Source organism: Eretmochelys imbricata, chromosome 2 (genome assembly GCF_965152235.1).
Source record: "Eretmochelys imbricata isolate rEreImb1 chromosome 2, rEreImb1.hap1, whole genome shotgun sequence".
Taxonomy (NCBI): domain Eukaryota; kingdom Metazoa; phylum Chordata; order Testudines; family Cheloniidae; genus Eretmochelys; species Eretmochelys imbricata.
Window position 1 is genome coordinate 189,398,772 of NC_135573.1, and position 25,083 is coordinate 189,423,854.

General features: G+C 40.9%; 1 protein-coding gene and 1 long non-coding RNA gene across 3 annotated transcripts; both read right to left on the bottom strand.

Annotated features, from left to right (window-relative positions):
- Window positions 1-10,074: 10,074 nt before the first annotated feature.
- Window positions 10,075-11,375, bottom strand: LOC144260174 (uncharacterized). The gene is made up of 2 exons (XM_077808729.1): window positions 10,967-11,375; window positions 10,075-10,378 (listed from the first exon to the last, which is right to left on the bottom strand). The coding sequence occupies exons 1-2, from the start codon at window positions 11,373-11,375 to the stop codon at window positions 10,227-10,229; spliced, it is 561 nt and encodes a 186-aa protein (XP_077664855.1). The 3' UTR covers window positions 10,075-10,226.
- A 68-nt stretch (window positions 11,376-11,443) lies between these two features.
- Window positions 11,444-24,223, bottom strand: LOC144260602 (uncharacterized). Of its 2 annotated transcripts, XR_013345038.1 has the most exons (4): window positions 24,181-24,223; window positions 18,117-18,152; window positions 17,112-17,191; window positions 11,444-11,577 (listed from the first exon to the last, which is right to left on the bottom strand). It is a non-coding gene; the product is annotated as an uncharacterized LOC144260602 (long non-coding RNA). The 2 variants fall into 2 exon arrangements; XR_013345037.1 differs by lacking the exon at window positions 24,181-24,223 and having other exon boundaries at window positions 18,117-18,492.
- Between the last annotated feature and the right edge of the window lie 860 nt (window positions 24,224-25,083).

Genomic DNA, 25,083 nt, shown 5'->3' on the forward strand with positions numbered 1-25,083 from the left:
AGACAAGTGATAGGGCGTTTTTTGTTTAGAAGAACAAGGGGCTGCCGAGCCTGGCCGGTGGCAGAGGAAAGGTTGGCAATGCAAAGCCAGAGGAGACACATTGATTAATTAGGAGAAATCATACAATGTTGAAGCCAATCTCATGGGGTTTTTTTGGGGTGTGGGGGAAAGGAGGCTGAAACAGAATTTTTGGGCCCCTGAAGTTGTCAATACTGAGCCAGGCAGTCACGAATTGGGCCCTCCGGCATTAGCAAAGCCCTCCATCTTCCACCTCCCCAAGGCTTTTCTTCTGCCAGGTAGTCCTTGGTTTTCAAAAATTAACAGGCACAGTTGAATCAGAGTCACGTGAGGAAACTAGGGTATTAATCTGTGTTGCCAATCCCACCATCTCCTAAAGCAAGAGACAAACTTAAAGATCAGGACATTTGGTATATAAATCACAAGTTGCTGTTTTTTCAAACATAAAGCAATATAGGTCTATTGATGGTTATAAACCTCATTAGTGGTTACTTAATTTCTAACAGGTCAGAGCTCTTTACAAAAACTATATGACTGCACCTGACAATACTTTACAAAAATCTTTTAGAAATCCTCCTTGTTATTGCCAGATTATCTTCAGAAACTATCATATCGTCCTGAGATATGCCAGATAAACATCTACTGCCCATATATAGAAGTAAGGGAAGCATATTCACTCTTCACTGAGCTCTTTAAGGTAGCCTTGATTAAACAGGAAGATCTCAAAGACAGGGTTGGCCCTTGAACAGTTGAGGTCTTCTGTGAACAATGAAACCGGAGATTATGTGGCTGATTCTCCACTGCTTTGTGCCATATGTAAAATTAAGTGAATGTAAAAACCAGTTTGGTTACATCTTACACCCACTTTTCATAGGTATAAAGGACAGCTTTAAGTACAAGGCAATGGAAAATCAGCCCTTTGTTTTTTAGCACAAAGGTAATTGGAGGCCTAGGGCTCCCCTAGCTCATAGATCAGATGAAGCACAATTGTGATATATCTGATACTATGATGTGACTCACTCCCCATAACCCTTGCCCCCTCACCTCTGCAGGCTCCCCACTGATCCCGCTACCTCCCCGGGCTCCCCATCTGGCTGCAACTGCCTCCCTGCGCTCCCCACCCATCTCTGCTGCCCCCTGCTGCCTCCCTGGGATCCCCATCACCCCCAGGGTCTGCTGCCCCAACGCCCCATTGCCCTGACCTCCCACAGCCTCACACCGCTCCTTGCCTCTTGACCATGGTGCTCCATAGTGGCTGGAGAGTGGCAGCTGCTGTCTGAGTGTTCAGCTCTGAAGGCAAGGCCGGCACCAGTAGCAGCGCAGAAGAAAGGGTGGCATGGTATGCCTTCTGCACTGTTGCCGGTAGCAGCACTGCTTTCAGAGCTGGGCGGCGAGAGAGTGGTGGCTCTTGACCTGGTGCCCACCTCTGAAGGCAGCACTGCTACCAGCAGCAGCGCAGAAGGAAGGGTGGCAATACCATAAATTGGCAAAGTTGGTATGTCTGGTATTTTCTGCTCTCACGCTGGAGAGTGTCTCATTACAGTAAGTGCCCTTATATGACACATTACAAACATTGGGCTGGAACTGGGTCACCATGCTTGTGCAAATAGCCCTGCTGAAGTTAGGAAGCTCTGATCCTGCACTCTGTGGTGCTGAGTTTAATCTGGTATAACAGAGGGGAGAGTCAGGAATACTTAATTACACATGCCGTTGTTTAGTTTGAGCTAGAGTGTAAAATGATTATTATTGTTAACTTAGAAAATGGAGAGCTAAAGATTACTAGCCCTACAATAATTTGAAAACTTGAAATCATTAAGTCCCTTGTTTATAATATTTGGGAACATCTTTGGATTAGGGCTGTCAAGAAATTAAAAAAATTAATTGTGATTAAAAAATCATGTAAATAAAATATGTACAAAATATAATATAAAAAATAAGAAAAAAATAAGTGCTGCAACAAGGAGTGCTGCTTCACTTCCTGGGTTTCCATTATATGCAGGGTTTACAATTTGGTTCATTAGCTCTCAGCACCTCCACCCCCATACACATTGTTCTAGCATCCCTGGCCCTGCCTTGCAAAGGGGGAAAGGCGGTGTGTGGAGCAGAACCGTGACTGCCTCACACCTGCGTAACTTTCCCAACGCCAAGCCAGCCGGTCCCCTCTCCAGCACAGAAGCCAGGGCGGTGCTGGGTGTGGCGATAGCTAATGCTTTGCGTAATGCTCCAACCATGGAAGACAAGCGATGGGGTGGCTTTTCTATAAAAGAATAAGGGGCTGCCAAGCCTGGCAGGTGGCAGAGGAAAGGTTAGCAATGCAAAGCCAGAGGAGCCACGTTGATTAGTTAGAGAAACCATACGATGTTGAAACCAATCTGGTGGGGGTTTTTTTTGTAGGGGGCGGGGGGAGAGGAGGAGGCTGAAATTGGATTTTTGAGCCTCTGAAGTTGTCAATACTGAGTCAGGCAGTCACAAATCAGGCCCTCTGGCATTAGCAAAGCCCTCCATCTGCCACCATTCCCAAGGCCTTTTTTCTGCCAGGTCATCCTTGGATTTCAAAAATTAACAGGCTCAGTTGAATCAGAGGCATATGAGGAAACTAGGGTATTAATCAATGTTGCCAATCCCACTGTCTCCTAAAGCAAGAGACAAATTCTTAAAAATCAGGAGATTTGATATATAAATCACAAGTTGTTGTTTTTTCAAACATAAAGCAATATAGATCTATTGATGGTTATAAACATCATTAGTGGTTTATTTAATTTCTAACAGGTCAGAGCTTTTTACAAAAACTATATGACTGCACCTGACAATGCTTTACAAAAATCTTTTAGAAATCCTACTTGTTATTGCCAGATTATCTTCAGAAACTTAATACTTAATTACACATGCCATTGTTTAGCTTAGTGCTAGAGTGTAAAATGATTATTATTGTTAATTCAGAAAATAGAGAGCTAAAGATTACTAGCCCTATAATAATTTGAAAACTTGAAATCATTGAGGTCCCTTGGTTATAATATTTTGGAACGTATTTGGACTAGGGCTGTCAAGCAATTAAAAAAATTAATTGTGATTAATCGTGCTATTAAACACTAATAGAATATCATTTATTTAAATATTTTTATGTTTTTCTAAATTTTCCAATATATTGATTTCAATTACAACACAGAATACAAAGTGTACAGTGCATACTTTATATTTATTTTTATTACAAATATTTTCACTGTAAAAAACAAGAAATAGTATTTTTCAATTCACCTAATACAAGTACTGTAGTGCAATCTCTTTATCATGAAAGTTGAACTTAAAAATGTAGAATTATGTACAAAAACCCCCTGCATTCAAAAATAAAACATTGTAAAACTTTAGAGCCTACAAGTCCACTCAGTCCTACTTCTTGTTCAGCCAATTGCTCAGACAAACAAGTTTGTTTACATTTGCAGAAGATAATGCTGCCTGTTTCTTGTTTACCGTGTCACCTGAAAGTGAGAACAGGCGTTTGCATGGCACTGTTGTAGCCCGCGTCTCAAGATATTTACATGCTAGATGTGCTAAAGATTTGTATGTCCCTTGATGCTTCAACCACCATTCCAGAGGACATGCATCCATGCTGATGACGGTTTCTGCTCAATAACGATCCAAAGCAGTGCGGACTGATGCCCATTCATTTTCATCATCTGAGACAGCAGAAGGTTGATTTTCTTTTTTGGTGGTTTGTGTTCTGTAGTTTCTGCATAAAAGTGTTGTTCTTTTAAGACTTCTGAAAGCATGCTGCACACCTCATCCCTCTCCGATTTTGGAAGGTACTTCAGATTCTTAAACTTTGGGTTGAGTGCTGTAGCTATCTTTAGAAATTTCACATTGGTATCTTCTTTGCATTTTGTCAAATTTGCAGTGAAAGTGTTCTTAAAATGAACAACATGTGCTGGGTCATCTTCTGAGACAGCTATAACATGAAATATATGGCAGAATGTGTGTAAAACAGAGCAGGAGACATACAATTATCCCCCAAGGAGTTCAGTCACAAATTTAATTAACACATTATTTTTTTTAACAAGTGTCATCAGCATGGACGCATGTCCTCTGGAACAATGGCCAAAGCATGAAGAGGCATATGAATCTTTAGTGCATCTGGCACAAATATCTTGTGACGCCAACTACAACAGTGCCATGCAAACGCCTGTTCTCACTTTCAGGTGACACTGTAAACAAGAAGCAGGCAGCATTATCTTCTGCAAATGTAAACAAACTTGTTTGTCTGAGAAATTGGCTGAACAAGAAGTAGAACTGAGTGGACTTGTAGGCGCTAAAGTTTTACATTGTTTTGTTTTTGAGTGTAACAAAAATACATTTGTAAATTGCACTTTCATGATAAAGAGATTGCACTACAGTACTTGTAGGAGGTGAACTGAAAAATACTATTTCTTTTGTTTATCATTTTTACAGTGCAAATATTTGTAATAAAAATATAAAGTGAGCACTGTACACTTTGTATTCTGTGTTATAAGTGAAATAGATATATTTGAGAATGTAGAAAAATATAAAAAAATATTTAATAAATTTCAATTTGTATTCTATTGTTTAACAGCACGATTATTTTTTGAGTTAATTGCGTGAGTTAACTGCAATTAATCAACAGCCCCAATATGGACAGATTAGCACGTTTTGGTTAGTGCTGAATAAAACTGAAACTTAGACCCTCCCAAGGTTTGTTTAAACTAATATTGTGCACCACATATTAAGCAAAAACACAAAACCAAAGCAGCAGGATAAAATAAGTGTTATTTATTTTTAGAAGCATACATGAAATGTCATGATAAAATAAAAACACTGTTTTTCTCACAGCAAAATATGTATGAATTTGATACTAGTTTAAAGAGTTTATACTGTTTTTTGCACATTAAAAAAACATACCAGTTTTAGGGCCAGATTCTTATTTACAGTTAAGTTTCTTTACATCACTGTGGTAGTGTGAAGGGACCTTAGGGTCCGTGAGAATCTGGCCCCTATTATTAGATCTTTCCGTAACAGCCATTTAAAAATGGAGTTGTACAATTGTCTTGTGAAAACACATTAGTAGTTAACACTTTATCCAATCTAGCATAGCCATCTATCTAGATCAACAGTTGTCAAACTGTGAGTTGGGACACCAAAGTGGGTCATGACACTGTTTTAATGGGGTTGCCAAGGGCTGGCATTAGCCTTCCTGGGGCCAGGGCTGAAGTCCGAGCCGCACTGTCTGGGGCCAAAGCCCAAGGGCTTCAGCACTGACTGTGTGTAGTGGTGGTGGTGGGGGGGGGGGGCGCTCAGGTTACAGGCTCCCTGCCTGGGGCTGAAGCCCTTGGGATTTGTCTTTGTCTTTCCTACCCAGAGTGGTGGGGCTCTGGCTTTGGCTCTGGCCCCCCTGCCCAGGATGGCAGGGCTCAGGTGGGCTCAGGCTTCGGTCCCCCCACCTGGGGTCGTGTAGCAATTTTTGTTGTCAGAAGGAAGTCTCGATGTAATGAAGTTTGAGAAGCCCTGATCTAGATGTTTATATTGTGTTCATCACCATGGAATGCGAGCTTCTTGCACAATTAGACTAAATCCATGTTAGTGGTCTCCACAATTTTTGCAGTGGTTCCATGTTCAAAGTACTTTATGGTAGATTGACAACTAATTAACTACACCTCTGTGAGGAATTATCTTCATTTTATAATCAGGGAACTGAGGCCTAGAGCTGGTAGATGACTTGTCCAAGGCCACACAGGGAGTAATTTTCTGTTCAGTTGATATCCCTCTCCCTTTTTGATGCTTATATTACATTTATTAATCAGAGGAGTAGTCTACTGCTGTAAGAAATGATGTCCAATTAACGTTTGTAATTTTTATAGGACAGATTGCAACTAAAACTTGATAGTGAGAAATTACCATCATTAAAATATATGAAATAACGGAAACAATGTTACTAAGTAAAGTTGTGCTTCAAGTTGTTGGTAGTAAGCAACATTAATTTTATCTAAACTTGATGGATTCACTATAATTTCAGATACACTATTGTGAAAGGCATTTATAATATTCTTTTTTGTTGTTTAATTTGTGTGCTTTATTTGCTTTTGGTAGGAACCTGCTACTCTTTACATATTTGAAAGAGCAGAATATGTTCAGTGGTTAAAACAAGTAACTGGGAGTTAGGAATCCTTGGTTCTATTCCTAGTTCTGTCAATGGCTTGCAGTATGACTTTGAGCAAATTACTAACCAGCTGTGTGCCTCAGTTTTTCTTGCTGTAAAATGAGGATGATAATGCTCAAGTACCCAATAGAGGTGTAGTTTGGGAAACTTATGAATTCATAAAATGCTTTTAGATCCTTGGATGGAAGGTACTTTATAAATGCAAAGCATTATTATTAATTAATAGTAGTAGAGTACCACCAGAAAACCTTCACTTCTGTATATCACACACCTGCATTTTGACATAATCAGCACATCTGAAATCACTTCTGCCCTGAGTAAGATGAGGAACAAATGTGTGTTCTCCCATAGGAGACACTGAGAGGAATTTCAGGGCTAAACTGGGGAACTCATTTCAACAATAGATGCCCTATTTAGAACAAAGTAATACTGCAGTCCAGGAGATTACAACAAAAGCATTGGTCTGAGAGAGGCATCCATACCTGACAGACAGGCACACGGATTTAAAGAAACATTTCATACTAATTTTCAAACAAATGAGGCTTTGAACTCTACTTTTTCAACTTTTACATTTTTTTAAAAATTTTTGTGGTCCTTCTCGTAATTTTCTATGAGAATGAATGGGTCAATGTGATATAAAAATGTATCATTAATTAAATTGTAATTGACCAATTACCCATGCTAGAATCTCCATTAATTTGTTCAAAATTTGGGTTGTTTTTGCTAAAACACAAACTCGAGAATTCTTCTGAGTCTATAAATGTAATTAAACAAAACAGATTATTGGAAAGAAAAGGAAAGAAATAATGATTAAATTGGTGAATATAAGTTTAAGGGACAGTGCTTTAATATAAGAGTATGTCTACACTACGGAATAAGGTCGAATTTATAGAAGTCGGTTTTTTAGAAATCGGTTTTATATATTCGAGTGTGTGTGTCCCCACAGAAAATGCTCTAAGTGCATTAAGTGCATTAACTCGGCGGAGCGCTTCCACAGTACCGAGGCAAGCGTCGACTTCCAGAGCGTTGCACTGTGGGTAGCTATCCCACAGTTCCCGCAGTCTCCGCTGCCCATTGGAATTCTGGGTTGAGATCCCAATGCCTGATGGGGATAAAACATTGTCGCGGGTGGTTCTGGGTACATATCGTCAGGCCCCCGTTCCCTCCCTTCCTCCGTGAAAGCAAGGGCAGACAATCGTTTCGCGCCTTTTTTCCTGAGTTACCTGTGCAGACGCCATACCACGGCAAGCATGGAGCCCGCTCAGGTAACCATCACCGTATGTCTCCTGGGTGCTGGCAGACGCGGTACGGCATTGCTACACAGTAGCAGCAACCCATTGCCTTCTGGCAGCAGACGGTGCAATACGACTGGTAGCTGTCATCGTCGTGTCCGAGGTGCTCCTGGCCACGTCGGCTGGGAGCGCCTGGGCAGACATGGGCGCAGGGACTAAATTTGGAGTGACTTGACCAGGTCATTCTCTTTAGTCCTGCAGTCAGTCCTATTGAACCATCTTATGGTGAGCAGGCAGGCGATACGGATTGCTAGCAGTCGTATTGTACCATCTTCTGCCCGGCAGGCAAGAGATGAGGATGGCTAGCAGTCGTATTGTACCATCTTCTGCTGGGCAGGCAAGAGATGAGGATGGCTAGCAGTCGTACTGTACTATCTTCTGCCGAGCAGCCATGAGATGTGGATGGCATGCAGTCCTTCTGCACTGTCTGCTGCCAGCCAAAGATGTAAAAGATAGATGGAGTGGATCAAAACAAGAAATAGACCAGATTTGTTTTGTACTCATTTGCCTCCTCCCCCGTCTAGGGGACTCATTCCTCTAGGTCACACTGCAGTCACTCACAGGGAAGGTGCAGCAAGGTAAATCTAGCCACGTATCAATCAGAGGCCAGACTAACCTCCTTGTTCCAATAAGAACAATAACTTAGCTGCACCATTTCTTATTGGAACCCTCTGTGAAGTCCTGCCTGAAATACTCCTTGATGTAAAACCACCCCCTTTGTTGATTTTAGCTCCCTGAAGCCAACCCTGTAAGCCATGTCGTCAATTGCCCCTCCCTCCGTCAGAGCAACGGCAGACAATTGTTCCGCACCTTTTTTCTGTGCGGACGCCATACCAAGGCAAGCATGGAGGCCGCTCAGCTCACTTTGGCAATTAGGAGCACATTAAACACCACACGCATTATCCAGCAGTATAAGCAGCACCAGAACCTGGCAAAGCGATACTGGGCGAGGAGGCGACGTCAGCGCAGTCACGTGAGTGATCAGGACATGGATACAGATTTCTCTGAAAGCATGGGCCCTGCCAATGCATGCATCATGGTGCTAATGGGGCAGGTTCATGCTGTGGAACGCTGATTCTGGGCTTGGGAAACAAGCACAGACTGGTGGGACCGCATAGTGTTGCAGGTCTGGGACGATTCCCAGTGGCTGCGAAACTTTCGCATGCGTAAGGGCACTTTCATGGAACTTTGTGACTTGCTTTCCCCTGCCCTGAAGCGCATGAATACCAAGATGAGAGCAGCCCTCACAGTTGAGAAGCGAGTGGCGATAGCCCTGTGGAAGCTTGCAACACCAGACAGCTACCGGTCAGTTGGGAATCAATTTGGAGTGGGCAAATCTACTGTGGGGGCTGCTGTGATGCAAGTAGCCCACGCAATCAAAGATCTGCTGATATCAAGGGTAGTGGTCATAGTGGATGGCTTTGCTGCAATGGGATTCCCTAACTGTGGTGGGGCCATAGACGGAACCCATATCCCTACCTTGGCACTGGAGCACCAAGCCGCTGAGTACATAAACTGCAAGGAGTACTTTTCGATAGTGCTGCAAGCTCTGGTGGATCACAAGGGACGTTTCACCAACATCAACGTGGGATGGCTGGGAAAGGTACATGACGCTCGCATCTTCAGGAACTCTGGTCTGTTTCAAAAGCTGCAGGAAGGGACTTTATTCCCAGACCAGAAAATAACTGTTGGGGATGTTGAAATGCCTATATGTATCCTTGGGGACCCAGCCTACCCCTTAATGCCATGGCTCATGAAGCCGTACACAGGCAGCCTGGACAGTAGTCAGGAGCTGTTCAGCTACAGGCTGAGCAAGTGCAGAATGGTGGTAGAATGTGCATTTGGACTTTTAAAGGCGCGCTGGCGCAGTTTACTGACTCGCTTAGACCTCAGCGAAACCAATATTCCCACTGTTATTACTGCTTGCTGTTAGCTCCACAATATCTGTGAGAGTAAGGGGGAGACGTTTATGGCCGGGTGGGAGGTTGAGGCAAATCGCCTGGCTGCTGGTTACGCGCAGCCAGACACCAGGGCGGTTAGAAGAGCACAGGAGGGCGCGGTACGCATCAGAGAAGCTTTGAAAACCAGTTTCATGACTGGCCAGGCTACGGTGTGAAAGTTCTGTTTGTTTCTCCTTGATGAAACCCCCCGCCCCTTGGTTCACTCTACTTCCCTGTAAGCTAACCACCCTCCCCTTCTCCCTTCGATCACCGCTTGCAGAGGCAATAAAGTCATTGTTGCTTCACATTCATGCATTCTTTATTCATTCATCACACAAATAGGGGGATGACTACCAAGGTAGCCCAGGAGGGGTGGTGGAGGAGGGAAGGAAAATGCCACACAGCACTTTAAAAGTTTACAACTTTAAAATTTATTGAATGCCAGCCTTCTTTTTGGACAATCCTCTATGGCGGAGTGGCTGGTTGGCTGGTGGCCCCTGCACCGCGTTCTTGGGCGCCTGGGTGTGGAGGCTATGGAACTTGGGGAGGAGGGCGGTCGGTTACACAGGGACTGTAGTGGCAGTCTGTGCTGCAGCTGCCTTTGCTGCAGCTCAACCATACACTGGAGCATACTGGTTTGGTACTCCAACAGCCTTAGCATTGAATCCTGCCTCCTCTCATCACGCTGCCACCACATTTGAGCTTCAGCCCTGTCTTCAGCCCGCCACTTACTCTCTTCAGCCCGCCACTTACTCTCTTCAGCTCGCCACCTCTCCTCCCAGTCATTTTGTTCTTTCCTGCACTCTGACATTATTTGCCTCCACGCATTCGTCTGTGCTCTGTCAGTGTGGGAGGACAGCATGAGCTCAGAGAACATTTCATCTCAAGTGCATTTTTTTTCTTTCTAATCTTCACTAGCCTCTGGGAAGGAGAAGATCCTGTGATCATTGAAACACATGCAGCTGGTGGAGAAAAAAAAAGGGACACCGGTATTTAAAAAGACACATTTTATGAAACAGTGGCTACACTCTTTCAGGGTAAACCTTGCTGTTAACATTACATACAAAGCACATGTGCTTTCGTTACAAGGTCGCATTTTGCCTCCCCCCACCACGTGGCTACCCCCTCAACCCTCCCCCATCCCTGTGGCTAACAGCGGGGAACATTTCTGTTTAGCCACAGGCAAACAGCCCAGCAGGAATGGGCTCCTCTGAGTGTCCCCTGAAGAAAAGCACTCTATTTCAACCAGGTGACCATGAATGATATCTCACTTTCCTGAGGATAACACAGAGAGATAAAGAACGGATGTTGTTTGAACGCCAGCAAACATACACTGCAATGCTTTGTTGTACAATGATTCCCGAGTACGTGTCACTGGCCTGGAGTGGTAAAGTGTCCTACCATGAAGGACGCAATAAGGCTGCCCTCCCCAGAAACCTTTTGCAAAGGCTTTGGGAGTACATCCAGGAGAGCCGCAAATGCCAGGGCAAAGTAATCCTTTCACATGCTTGCTTTTAAACCATGTATAGTATTTTAAAAGGTACACTCACCGGAGGTCCCTTCTCCACCTGCCGGGTCCAGGAAGCAGCCTTGGGTGGGTTCAGGGGGTACTGGCTCCAGGTCCAGGGTGAGAAACAGTTCCTGGCTGTCGGGAAAACCGGTTTCTCCGCTTGCTTGCTGTGAGCTATCTACAACCTCCTCCTCATCATCATCATCTTCTTCGTCCCCAAAACCTGCTTCCGTGTTGCCTCCATCTCCATTGAAGGAGTCAAACAACACGGCTGGGATAGTGGTGGCTGAACCCCCTAAAATGGCATGCAGCTCATCATAGAAGCGGCATGTTTGGGGCTCTGACCCGGAGCGGCCGTTCGCCTCTCTGGTTTTCTGGTAGGCTTGCCTCAGCTCCTTAAGTTTCACGCGGCACTGCTTCGGGTCCCTGTTATGGCCTCTGTCCTTCATGCCCTGGGAGATTTTGACAAAGGTTTTGGCATTTCGAAAACTGGAACGGAGTTCTGATAGCACGGATTCCTCTCCCCAAACAGCGATCAGATCCCGTACCTCCCGTTCGGTCCATGCTGGAGCTCTTTTGCAATTCTGGGACTCCATCATGGTCACCTCTGCTGATGAGCTCCTCATGGTCACCTGCAGCTTGCCACGCTGGCTAAACAGGAAATGAGATTCAAAAGTTCGCGGTTCTTTTCCTGTCTACCTGGCCAGTACATCTGAGTTGAGAGTGCTGTCCAGAGCAGTCACAATGGAGCACTCTGGGATAGCTCCCGGAGGCCAATACCGTCGAATTGTGTCCACAGTACCCCAAATTCAAGCCAGCAAGGCCGATTTAAGTGCTAATCCACTTGTCAGGCGTGGAGTAAGGAAATCGATTTTAAGAGCCCTTTAAGTTGAAATAAAGGGCTTCATTGTGTGGACGGGTGCAGGTTTACATCGATTTAACGCTGCTAAATTCGACCTAAAGTCCTAGTGTAGACCAGGGCTAAGACAGTGAACTCACAAAAGGTATTAGATCTTAAGAAATAAAGAATAAAAAAATTAAATGAAAATTAAATGAAAACTAAACCTTTTATCCTAAAACTAATTTCTGAGTAGGGAAACACCTGTCTATATTGATGCTTAGGATCTTATAAGATTACCAGTTAAGATGTTAAAATAAAAGTTAATTATTATGTGCTAGTTAAGCCATGTGTTTCTCATTTAAGATGTGTGATTGCCCAAAACCGCGCAATCTGAGCAATCGTTGAACTTAATACATTTTAAACTTTAAATAATAAATTTAGAAAATGCCAATTCAGTTCAAAATTATGATTCCAAATTACAGCCCTCTAGATAGTTGATACATATACAGGGATAGTTGTGTTGTACTGGGTACAGCATGGGGCTCAGAGTCAGGAGAATGCCACTTGTTTTATGCCCTTGGGTTTGCGACCTTGTTCTGAGATACTGTGCCTCAATTTCGTCCATCCATACAATTGGGCTAACAATGCTGCTAACTCTCCTTGGGGTGGTTGGGGTTGAGTGATAGTGAGCCTTCTCTACCACCTCACTACATGGAAATAATTTTGCTCTCAGCTATGGGCATGGAAAAGATATGGAATTGCTGGTTAGCACTGCTAACAGGGTATTCTTGGGTGGGCAGGTGAAGGAAATGGGGCATGGCTTTGCCTCCTTACTTACTGGAAAGTTGCACTGAGAGCAGAACTGGCTACCATGCTTGATTAGGTAAAGCAAAGACTACTCATTCCCTAGCTTCTCTAGCTTTCTAAAAGTGTTATGTCATTTAAAGGCATAATGCCTTCAGGCGCCATAGCTCTCCTTCTGCTTCCTCAAACACCACAGAGCGGATCAGGCTCTTAAAGACATAGCTGAGCTTTATATGTTGCATTGAGCTCTACTGTTTTGGTCAAGCTACTTATCTTTTCCCAGTACTATCCATCTGTCCTTGTGTTTCAGTAGGTTTCCCACACTCTTTTGGAGGAGTAGGATATGGTCTAAAAAGACTTGATAAACTCCCTCACGTGAAGCTATTACGAAAAATAAATAGCCTCACCTTGAGTATTTTGTTCAGATTGGATCAGCCCATTTCAAATAGGATATAGTAGAAAGAGAAAATACCCAGAGATGGGCAATAAAAGTGATCAGAGGCACAGAAATACTTCCATATGAGGAGAGATTAAAAAGATGAACATTTAGTACAAAGAGGAATCAATAAGAAGAGATACAATAGAGACATATAACATAACGAGTGCTAGAGAGAAAGTGAATTAGCACTCATAATTCAAAACCAGAGGGAATCCTTATGAAATTAGAGACAACAAATTTAAATCCAATTGTGATGTTGCACTCCATATGTTTTATGGAAATATGTTTATAAGTGTGAATATGATATAACTGGAATATGCTTCATGCAAAAGTTCTCTTGTAAGGTATCTACTGAGTGTGTTCATCCTATTTGTATGAATAGACCATTCTTGTATCTGAAGCTAGAAATATGAAGTATTACTCTGAAGTCCTATTGTAATTATGCAAAGTATGTGCCATTAATCATGGTTTAGAATCTTGATGGCTCCCATTAACCAGGACAATTGGCTGTAAATGGCTCTGTTTACTTGTAAGCCTTCCTGTGTTCATGTGTGTCAGGCCGGAAAGAATGGAGGCTTGGGGTATCACAGGACATGTGACCATATCACCTAGTACTGGAATCCATCTTAAATCTGGTTCCTTTCCATTTAGAAGAGGGGTGGGGATCCAGAGAGACAAAAGATTACCTTCTTGTGCCAAAGCCATAAAAGGGGGTGGAACAGAACAAAGGGGGTTGCCAGTCATGAGAAATCCCCTAGTTACCACCTGATCTGGAACTAACAAGAACTGTACCAGGGGAAAGGATTGGACCTAGACTAGGAAGGAGTCTAGACTGTGAAAGAAGCTTATTGGAACATCTCTGAGGGTGAGATTTTCCTGTAATCAGTTTCTTAATGTATTAGGCTTAGACTTGCATGTTTTGTTTTATTTTGCTTGGTAACTTACTTTGTTCTGTCTGTTATTACTTGAAACGACTTAAAGCCTACTTTTTATACTTAATAAAATCACTTTTGTTTAATAATTAACCCAGAGTGAGTGATTAATACCTGGGGGAGCAACAGCTGTGCATCTCTCTCTATCAGTGTTATAGAGGGCAGACAATTTATGAGTTTACCCCATATAAGCTTTATACAGAGTAAAATGGATTTATTTGGGGTTTGGACCATTGGGAGTTGGGTGTCTGGGTGCTGGAGAAGGTGACTTACTGAGCAGTTTTTGGTTAAAGTCTGCAGCTTTGGGGGCGTGGACCAGACCTGGATCTGTGTTGCAGCAGACTAGCATGCTGGCTCAACAAGACAGGTTCTGGAGCCCCAAGCCATCAGAGAAAATGAGCTCAGAGGTAGTCTCAGCACATCAGGTGACAGTCCCAAGGGGGGTCTCTGTGACCGAACCCATCACACCAATAAAAGGAAAAACTTCTCTACAATATGTAATTAACCTGTGGAACTCCTTGATACAAAATACTATTGAGACCAAGAGCTTAGTAGCATTCAAAACAAGATTAGCCATTTATATGAACTATGTGAATATTATTCACATTTGCATTAGTTAAAACCAAGCATGAGATATCAGCACTCATATTTCAAGTCATAAGTAACTGTCTGGGGCTGGAAAGACATCTCCCACAGGCAGAGAACAGCATAATTGTCTCTTATTGAGGTTTTATACCTTCCTTTAAACCAGAGTGTTATCCACTGTTGGGAGCTAGGGTATGGGAAAAGACGGAAAATAAAACCTTTCCCAGTAATATGAAGTAATATTTTTGTTTTCTACTTGTTTTTGAATGGAAAATTATGAGGCTGAAGTTCTGATGAGCAGGCTTATCTGGTGATGTACCATTGCCTCAGAATTTGCACAGCCACACAAAAAATCCTCTCAGTAAACAACCAGCAAAGACTAAAGGAACACACTCTGAGCCACATCCTCTGTCAGTGTAAACTGAAATAGATCAGGGACTACCCCAGTTATGCTAGCTGAGGATCTAGGGCTTTGTTTTCTGTTCCTTTCAATTTTATTGCCCTAGTGGTTTAAGTCTGAAATCACACTGTAGGCTAATATAGCGACTCCACTGTTGAACAAATATCTTGGTTTAACCAATTATTATTAACCACAGTTCAAGGAAAGCAGTAAAGTTATCATTCTTGACATGAGTTTAGTTACTTGTTCAAAAATTAAGTTTATTTTAATGTTCTTATTTTGTGGAGAAAAATATTTTTGTTTTGAAAATTAAGTCTGTCAGAGACAGGTGTGCTGAATGGAAATAGTTTATTTTAATTAACTATAAATGTAGTGTTACAGGAGGAAAATATATGAATAGTGTATACAGGACACACGTTGGGTGCAAATGTCTTCTGTTTTGTTTTTTAAACACTTATTGTAAGAAAAATCTCATGGACGTGCTTGAGAGTTGAGAACCACTGAAATATTATTTTTTCCAATGTGAGCTACTGTTAACAAGACCCTATATTCTGCTTTTTCCAGAAATGCCCTGTTTTTTTCATATGCTGTCTTGGTATCTCAGGAACTTCTTTCTGAGACACCTGGGATATACTGGGTTTTTCATTTAACCAGTCAACATGTTCAGATTTTTCTCTTTATAATAAAATCTTTGTTCAGGACATATTGCCCTACTAAATTGAATTTGCTCTGTGTTTACCAGGAGCAAACAATCCAGTGGAATGAGTGTTCAGTGTGATGAACAGTATCTGGGGTGAAAAGAAAAAAGTCTGATGAGTTTATATACTATCAGAACTGTTCATTTGCTCAGAGTAAAAGTTAAGACACCTGTTCATTGTTTCATGATAGATTCATTCAGAACATTAATACTTTGTGGGGAAAAACACCCTCCAAAAATATGCATATGTGGCTGCTGAGTCGGAAGCTGGCAGTAGTGACACCAATATACTTTTTTTTAAAGTATAATTTTGTCTTTTGAGTGAATAGTTTGCACTCTCAAAAATATTGATAGAATAGTCGTTGATTTTTCAGCTTCAAAATATGAGCCTCTTCGCTATCATGAAAATGTACAGATGGTCTTTTTTACAATACGTATCCTTTATTTCATTATCCATAAAGCTCTGTGTCAGTCCTTATGGTTTATCATTAAAACCACAGAAAAGGACATTTTCAAATGCATATTTCTGACTGATTTTGTGCTCCTATGTGGTCTGAGCTAAAGCCCACTGAAGTCAATAAAAAGACTCCCATTGATCTCAATTAGCTTTAGATGAGGCCAACGGTAACAAGTCCCTATAGAATACTTAACACATGGATCATTGACTAAATGGCTCCTGTGGAAGCACCATTTTCAGCTATATTTGATCTGTCAAGTCAGAATTCCTTAGTTGTGTGCATAGTCCAGCCATATACTAAAATCAGTATAGGAAGATTTCAGAGTAGCAACCGTGTTAGTCTGTATTCGCAAAAAGAAAAGGAGTACTTGTGGCACCTTAGAGACTAACCAGTTTATTTGAGCATAAGCTTTCGTGAGCTACATTATGCATCCGATGAAGTGGACTGTAGCTCATGAAAGCTTATGCTCAAATAAATTGGTTAGTCTCTAAGGTGCCACAAGTACTCCTTTTCTTTTTATAGAAAATTTGTTGAACAAAATTTACCACTGCCTTTCAGAATGAAACAACACCCTCTTTCAGTTATTGTTTCCAAAATACCCCAAACCACTGACTAGCTTATATGAACTGGAATGTTCGGTTTAAAAATATATAAGCTGGTTTTGAGTTATACAAAGACAAAGCAAGAGCAGAAACCACGAACTTCACAATCCTCACTCCTAGCATTTAAAAATGTATTGAGATTTTGATGTTTAAAAAAATTCTGTGAATTTTCAAGCCTGAAGGGTAGACCTTCAGCTTAGTAAAGCACTTTCTTTTGTCTTATCAGGGGTCCCAGAATTGATGAACCACAGTCAATAGATGAGGGAAGGGCACTGGTATGAAAATTATTGCTAATTTTAATGTCAGCTGAGAGTCCACAAAAGGAACAAGAAGGAAATGCTGGTAGGTACCCACCTTCTTCTTAGTAAAGTAATCAAGATTTAAATAGGTTAAATAGGTAAATAGGTTGACAAATAAATACTATTACCATATTTGGTTGCAATAATGGGTTCCAAATGCTCCAGGAATATTGCAGGTCTGAGAGGACTTGTTGTTCCTATTTGTGCCCTGAAAGAAGGTACTGAGTCTAGTAGGTTTGCAATTTAAAAGGAGTAATAAAAAACATATACTCATATCTAGAGTGCTGATTTCTACTGGATTAATTAATGAGTGTACACCACTTTGAAGATATTGGGCCAGTTTCTGATACCAGTAATAGTGATGTAAAGCCAGTGTAACGGAGAGCAAAATCTGGCCAATGAATGCTGTGTAATAGCTAATCAATTTATTAATTGCCTTGAAATTCTCTGATGGAAGGTTGGACAAAAATACTTATTATTATAGAGATTACTTGGTAGCAAATGCTATAGTAAAATTTTCATAACAGTTTTGACAAACTGTTTGCAAACACTTATAACTTCCTGAAAACATCACCACTGACTCCTGGGATTCCCCTTTTGTCACAGTGTCAGAGATTGTGGTGGGTCAGGGGCACAAGAGAGAGGGAGGGAAAAAGTTCTCCTGGTACCCTCCCCAGCCCTGAGGTTCTACAATTAAAGTTTTAAATAGTTAAAATAAAAAAAAAGTGAATGCATTTTTTTTTCAAGTTTGGGTGCCTACAGTTAGGTACCTATATAGGATCCTAAATAAAGCCATGATCTGGCAAAGCACTTAAGAACATGCTATATTAAAAACAATTCCCAAACCTTGAGGCAGTATAGCCTGGTAGATAGAGCACTAAAATGGGACTTAGGAGACCTGAGTTTTAGTCCCTATTTTGCCACTAGTCTGCTGTCAATAGGGCTGTAGGTGTATAAGGCACCTTGAGTCAATTTCAGATTTAAACTGGTGTAAATGAGAACAGAATTTTGCTAATTTTCATTCATTGGTTGCATGCATTTAAACTTTTGATGTCCCTCTGGATGTCTTCATATAGGCAAGAAACATTCAAATATCGAAAAAGTAATGTAAAGGACAAATGAACCAGGCTTACCAGTGGTACAGGAGCCAGGGGTATTGCCTTCTGCTTCTAATAAAGTAAAAGAAAAAGGGGAAAAAAAGTTGATCAGAATAAGAACTCAATGAGTACAAATGGAAAATAAAGAAAACCACATGACCACTACTCTGTGATTCCGTGTGATCATGCCAAGACATTACAAAATGGTCATTATTGTCGGAGATGTTTTCTAATGTGGTATTAGTTATATATTTTACTTGTGCTAAGCCTGGTTGCAACCATTTCTTTACTTTAGCCCTGCTTGGTGAATCTAAGAGTGAGTCATTTTCTCCTTACTCACAGGAAAGCGATTGAACAATAAATAGAAAGTGATAAGTGTTACCATTGGTATGAAAGTCTGTGAGTCTACTGTAATATTTTATGATACACAATGAGTAAATAAATAATAATGTATGGTTATCATTATGGATTACGTAGTAATAATGTAGTAATGTAGTAATAATACATTGTAGTTTCATAAGAGCTAAGAATAGCAATGTGCTTGTGTGACACGCTGTACCTCAAAACAGCACCCTGGAATCCCCATACTCACTCCTGTCATATAATTATGATATATTTCATACAAAACATGCCATGTAAGATATCATGTGAAAGGTCATGATCTGCTGAAACCCATTGTTCTATCCAAATATGTGTATCATTATTGTGTATGAAGTTATGGGATTTTGCTCTATGGTTGTTACTGAAATATGTTGTAAGTTTGAGAGTCTCTGCTGCTAGGTGGAGTAGGGTGTTAAGCGACCATTAATCAGCAGGGGAGTTGTAAACAAGGGGTTTAGAATATGGTAAGAGGGTTGCACAAGCATCACACAATGAGGGATTGCTCAACTCTGTGACTCAGCAAAGCCCACCAGGACATGTCTGGGCTAGTGTTTTCCAGGCACGTGGACTGAGGATATAATATCGGGACAGTGGTATCATGCTTTGACCTTTCTTCGCCCCCACCTACTCTGGAACAACAAGAACATTGGGAAGAGAAAAACTTGAACTGAGGAGACTGGTCTTCGGCTTAAAGGAGAAGCCTGTGTATTAAGGACTATAACCGACCTGCAACATCCAATGGGGTGAGAAAACTGCTTGATTCAAATACTGCCTAGTCTAATATGGTTTAAGATTTAGACTGCGTGATTACCTTTTATTTTCTTGGGAAACCATCTCTGACCTTTTGTGCCTCCCACTTCTAATAACTTAAAATCTATCTTTTTGTAATTAATAAATCTGTTTTATATTTTACTTAAAACAGTGTGTTTTGGTTGAAGTGCTTGGGAAATCTTAGCTCAGGTCACAAAGGCTAGTGTGTATCCTCTCCACATCGAGGGAGGGGCAGACTGGGTAATGAACTTACACTGATCAACCTTCTGACCAGGGCAAGATGGTACAGCTCTTGGGGTACAAGGGTGTGGAGTTGGGTGGAACTGACTAGTGTCTTTCTGTGTGATTCATGAGTGGCTCATTCAATCTAGCTGGGTGTGGGTCTCCACATGCTGTTGTACGGAATGATAATAGCACCCAGAGGGGTTTGTTGCTTGTCATTAGCAAAGCATTGAGAGAGAGAGAGCCCAGGCTGCAGAGTTAAGAGGGCACAGCGGTACCCCAGTTCCAGGCTGTATTCTGGGGATCCAGTTACAGCTTGGAATGGCTATTCTTGCAATTAAGGGTGTGTTAGTTATTGGGCTGTGTGAACACCAGATGTATTGGTTCATAGTGAGTTTTGGACAATCTTATATTGTATGAGTTGCCTGGTTTCATGACCTCCAATTTAACTTTAGGGTTTATGGGAATCTGAATATTCAAAGCTAAAGTTCATTTGACAAGATTGTATTTGTTAGAAAACTGACGACTCATTCAGATTTTCCTTCCCTCCCTCTGGTCACTTGTCTTCTGGTGGAGCAGATTCAATTGCTCCTATCAGCCTTTCCTCTTTAGGGTCTTCAGGCAGTGGTTAGCAGGCTTACTCTTGGCTCTTGGATATCTGATTGGTCTGTCTCACCCATTCTATTTATTCAGTGAGCCAGCAAAGTAGGCCTGCTGAGTCCAAATCTTCATTATCAAGCATCTTCTGAAGAATTGGTGTTCTGCTTGACTTTACCCCTTTCTGCAACAGTGTGAGTGGAAAGGGCTTGTGCTTCCTCTGCTATTAATACCACTTGGTTGGTCTTAAAACCCTTGGCTGGCTCTTGAACTCATGCCCCAGAATGCACTGGGATTTAAGGAAATCCCCACTCTCTCACAAGTTTGGAATTTAGTTTCTTAACATTCATGTGCTTGTATTTCTGCTGTGTCTCAGTCATCAACTCCACCACAACTAATTGTGAAGTCACAAATAGAAGACTGTGACTTCAGATGGAGAATAACCAGCAGATCCAAATGAACTTTATCAATGCAAATGACCCCTGTAATAAAAAGAAAAAAAATAGATAATGCCTGAAAAGAAAAAAAAGAAAAAGAATTGGTTCTAAACAAATTTGCTCCCCCTCCGATAAAAAGTTTCCAAGAATTGTCAAGAGCATTTTAAAAAGTTTTAACTAAGCATGAAAAAGTCAAAGACATATCCTGCTTTGATGAGAAAAATTCCTAACTAAATTGCACTTTATGAGAAATACCTGATACAATAATAAACCTGCTAAAATCTGCACTTATTTTATTACTTTGTAACAAATATGGATTATTGGTTAATTCCTTTCAAACAAATAGCTGATAAATGAAACCTGTGAAATGACAATCAACAGTCAATGTACTACAAGGCAAGCTACTCAGAATGAACGTATCAAGGGAATGTCAACCATTGGACTTGCCAAGATAACAGGGAGATGAATAAAAGAGAAAAAAAAACAGTGACAGTTGGGAGGGAAGAAGGAACATTGGGGAGCCATGATGTTACTTGATCTAAGAGGAAAATGACAAGGGCATAGAATCACACTTTTTCATGCTCAGATGAGGAATATTGTAAATATTGGGGATGCAATTAAGAAGGCACCTTCATAAAACAGTGTTAAGCATATGTACAGTACAAAGGAGTGTACTTCATCACTTTTTTTGAGGGCAAGTTCTGCTCTATAACACTGGTGTAAATCTGAGGTAGTACCATGAAGCCAAAGGATTTAGTCCACATTTATAGTAGTATAATTGAGAGCATAATTTATTACTTTGTGTTTTTATGAATTAGCTCTTTCCACCCCTGCATCCACCAACAAAGTTGGCACAATGATTGATCAAAGAAAAATATCAAATATTGTGTTAGATCTTTTTTTTTTTGTATTGCTAAAAAACAACAGTTCATCTTACCATCATTTACTAACATTACTTTTAGAAGCAAATATTGTTATAAACTACAAACAGTCCAGTTTCTGCCAAATAATGTATGACCATTTTTTTCTTTGCATTACAAGCTTGGAAACACGGAAGAGATGAGAAAATATAGTTAAATGTAACTTGTGGTTTGAGTTGGTTTCACACATCAAGACACCACCCAAATCCATCTGCTAGCAAACACTGTACTTTAAGTTGCAAACCCACTTCCAGTAAGGACCCGTTTTCAGTTGCTCAGACTTTCTGAAAAATTATCCTTTTACGTTGAAACTTTACATGCTTGGTCTCTGTCCATCCTTTAACAGGAAAGGGAGAACAATCCATTGAGTGAATTTTGTGGAAAATATTTTTTCCCCCCAACATAAAAAACGACTCATGTGTTTTGGTTTACTCACACAATGGTCAGTCTTTCTAGGTGATAAGTGTTCTGGTCCCGATCCACAAAGTACTTAAGGGCTTTCATATGTTTTGAACTATAATATATTCCTACAAAATGTAAATACATGTGGAAGATACGATGCTATCTACATTAGAGCCTAGATAATATGACAAAGGGCAAATTAGAAATGCATAGCTAGTTAGCAACACACAATATATGTTACTAAGAAAAGGTTCTTTTAACTAGTTTTCTAATTACAATATTAATTATGCCACAGGTCCATTTAGACTCAGTTCATGTGACAAGCTTCTGTGCCTACATCTAAGGATTTCAAAAGCAGAGAATAGTAGAAAAATTAGGTCAAGGAGAACAAAATGCACAAAAAGTCAGGATGGTCATTTTCTCTGCCTCCTCACTTAGGAAGCGATGCCATCTTTCCACATCTGCTGCTTATCTGATAAAAGGTTTCAGAGGAGCAGCCGTGTTAGTCTGTATCCGCAAAAAGAAAAGGAGGACTTGTGGCACCTTAGAGACTAACAAATTTATTTGAGCATAAGCTTTCATGCAGCATCCGATGAAGTGAGCTGTAGCTCACGAAAGCTTATGCTCAAATAAATGTGTTAGTCTCTAAGATGCCACAAGTCTTCCTTTTCTTTTATCTGATTAAACGATCACGTATGCTTTTCTACAAAGACTTTATCTCCTGTCATTGACAAAATGCCAATTGCTAACCAAGAAAAGCATTATGTGATCACCCAAGATAATTAGTAAAAACAAAACTAACATTCTGGGTAGTGTTCTCAGAAAACAGCAGAGAACCACACACTGTCAGCCTAAAGATAGCAGGTCGCAAATAAAGGCAGCCTCAGCAGATGTTTCTGGCAAAACAGCTCCCTCAAAATAAGAATGTAAAACAATATTTATGATTCTAGTGATATGGGGCCCAATCAAAAGTCCACTGAAATCATTATCTTGCCATTGACTTTCATGGGCTTTGGATCACACCCACATAGTTTGGTGTGGTGAGGGGTTACAATGGTATTAATTTTACTGTCGGGGAGGAAAATATAAATCATTAAGAATAATCCCAAGAAGCTGTTTTCTCTGCTTGTTTTTCATTTCATGTGCAGATGCAAAGGAAGGCAGGTGGGAAGAATTCTTACCTCTAGGTTGTGGAATGACTAAGGGCTGTTCTTTGGAGGTTACTTGAGCCCAGTGCCGACAGCCTCATATGTGGTTCCCCTGAAGTGAGGTGGAGAGTAGATTTTCCATAGCTACAGAACCTCTTGCTTCACACCTGCCCCAGCTCCTTTGGCTGCTCCAAAAGGACATCCCCTGGAATCTACATCCATGCCACTCTGGGAGCGCCTCCTCCTAATTCAGGAGAACTACCCTATGCAGATTAGTTCCATACTATTCACTTACCAACCACTTTGTAGAAAATAGGGGGTACTTCAGAATCTATCACCATGCTTACAAATAACAAGTGGTGGGAACTGAATGGCTTGGGGAACTGGTAATTTATTATGGAACCTTTCAACATTGATGAAAGGTTTCAGAGTAGCAGCTGTGACTCACGAATAAGCTCACGAAAGTTTATGCTCAAATAAATTTGTTAGTCTCTAAGGTGCCACAAGTACTCCTTTTCTTTTTTCAACATTAAGTCATTGGTGTGAATGTGATTCAGGCTGGTAGTGAATAACAATTGCTTCCATCTGAGTTTGCTTGTTCAATATGCTGAACATGGGTTGCTCTCATTTCAATTCTTTATGGCAAAGGTCAAGGAGGGGATTTTATCAAGCACCTAAAAGTGACTTAGGAACATCAGTCCCTAAGTCATTTAGGTGTTTCTGAAGATCCCACCCCAAGATTTAAAATAAATAGATGCCTAAAGTTAGGTTCTTATGTCCATCTTTAGGTCCCCCTAAATGAGTACCCCCTATTTTTCAGTCCTTAGCATCCAACAGCTTCTATTGAACTTTAGATTCTTAGTGCTCAGCACTTCTGAAAATCAGACCACTTATTTAAGGACCTAAATATGGACTTGGGAGCCTAACGTTAGGCACTCAGTTTTGAAAATTTTGGCCATCATGTTCACGTCACAAAACCACTGCTGCATCTGGCACTCCTGTTGGCAGTCTGGAGGAGCCTGCATTGCTACTGTACTGTGCATTCATTCTTTTCTGCACCTTTTATCAGCACAAAATTCATGAAAGCATTTTTTTTAAATCCCAGTTAAAGATTTTGACAGAACGGACACAAGTTCAACAGATACAAACATCTTTTTGATCTCTGTTATTCAGTTACAAAGCAGCAAACAAAAATAAACACTTTCCAAAGTGTTTTTCTTACCACTTAGCCACATCCGACTTGATATCCATCATGCAGAGGAGCAAAACCTGTAATGGAGCACAACCTTTATTTGTGTAAACTGAGCAGAAGTCATCTGCTTAGCCTTCCATGGAATAAATCAAATTAGTTTCACTTAGGCTGACACCACTGCTCTGTTATTCAGGTCTAAATGATTTATGTTTAGTTATGTGGTCACGTAAGTCTTCCAGTCGGGAAAGACAGATTGGTTTAAAAGTGTCAGGCTTCCTTTTGCAATTTTTTTTAAAGCTCAAAATAGTTTTTGCCTGTGTGAAAACATAATTTATTACACGACAGACGTCAGAATAGTTCAACTTCTATCTAGCACATGAAAATGTTGGGCACCCTCTGTCTGACATAAATTCTTCCGAGGACTGACCCCCGTGCAGCTGCGTTGACTTCATTGGGGCTGCATGAAGAGTTGAACTTGGTTCCTGCCCAGGCAAAGGGAACAATCCCATAACATTTAATCTGATTTTAATTTCATAACTAAAAAAGGGGACACAAATGTGCATACATCAGATGGGGCCAGCTCTTCAGCCCAGCCTTAATTGGCTCTTAATTTTTACTCCTGCAGTTTGTGGGCACAGTCTGGCACTCAAAAAAGTATTTGCAGACACAGCCAAGTATATAGATGTCTAAGTGACCCAAACTGTGCCTGTGATTAATTGCAGGCACAAAAACTAAGGCTGTTTTTAAAAATATGGCCCTATATAGATAAATAAAGTAAAGATGCACAAAATGGCTTATTCATCATTCCTATTTGATATGTTAATATATATTTGATGTGTTACTATTATATATTTGGCATTGTGATGAAGAGCTCCCTACAAATGCATAGAAATATGAAAACAAATACACAAATATGTTTTCAAAATCAGCAAA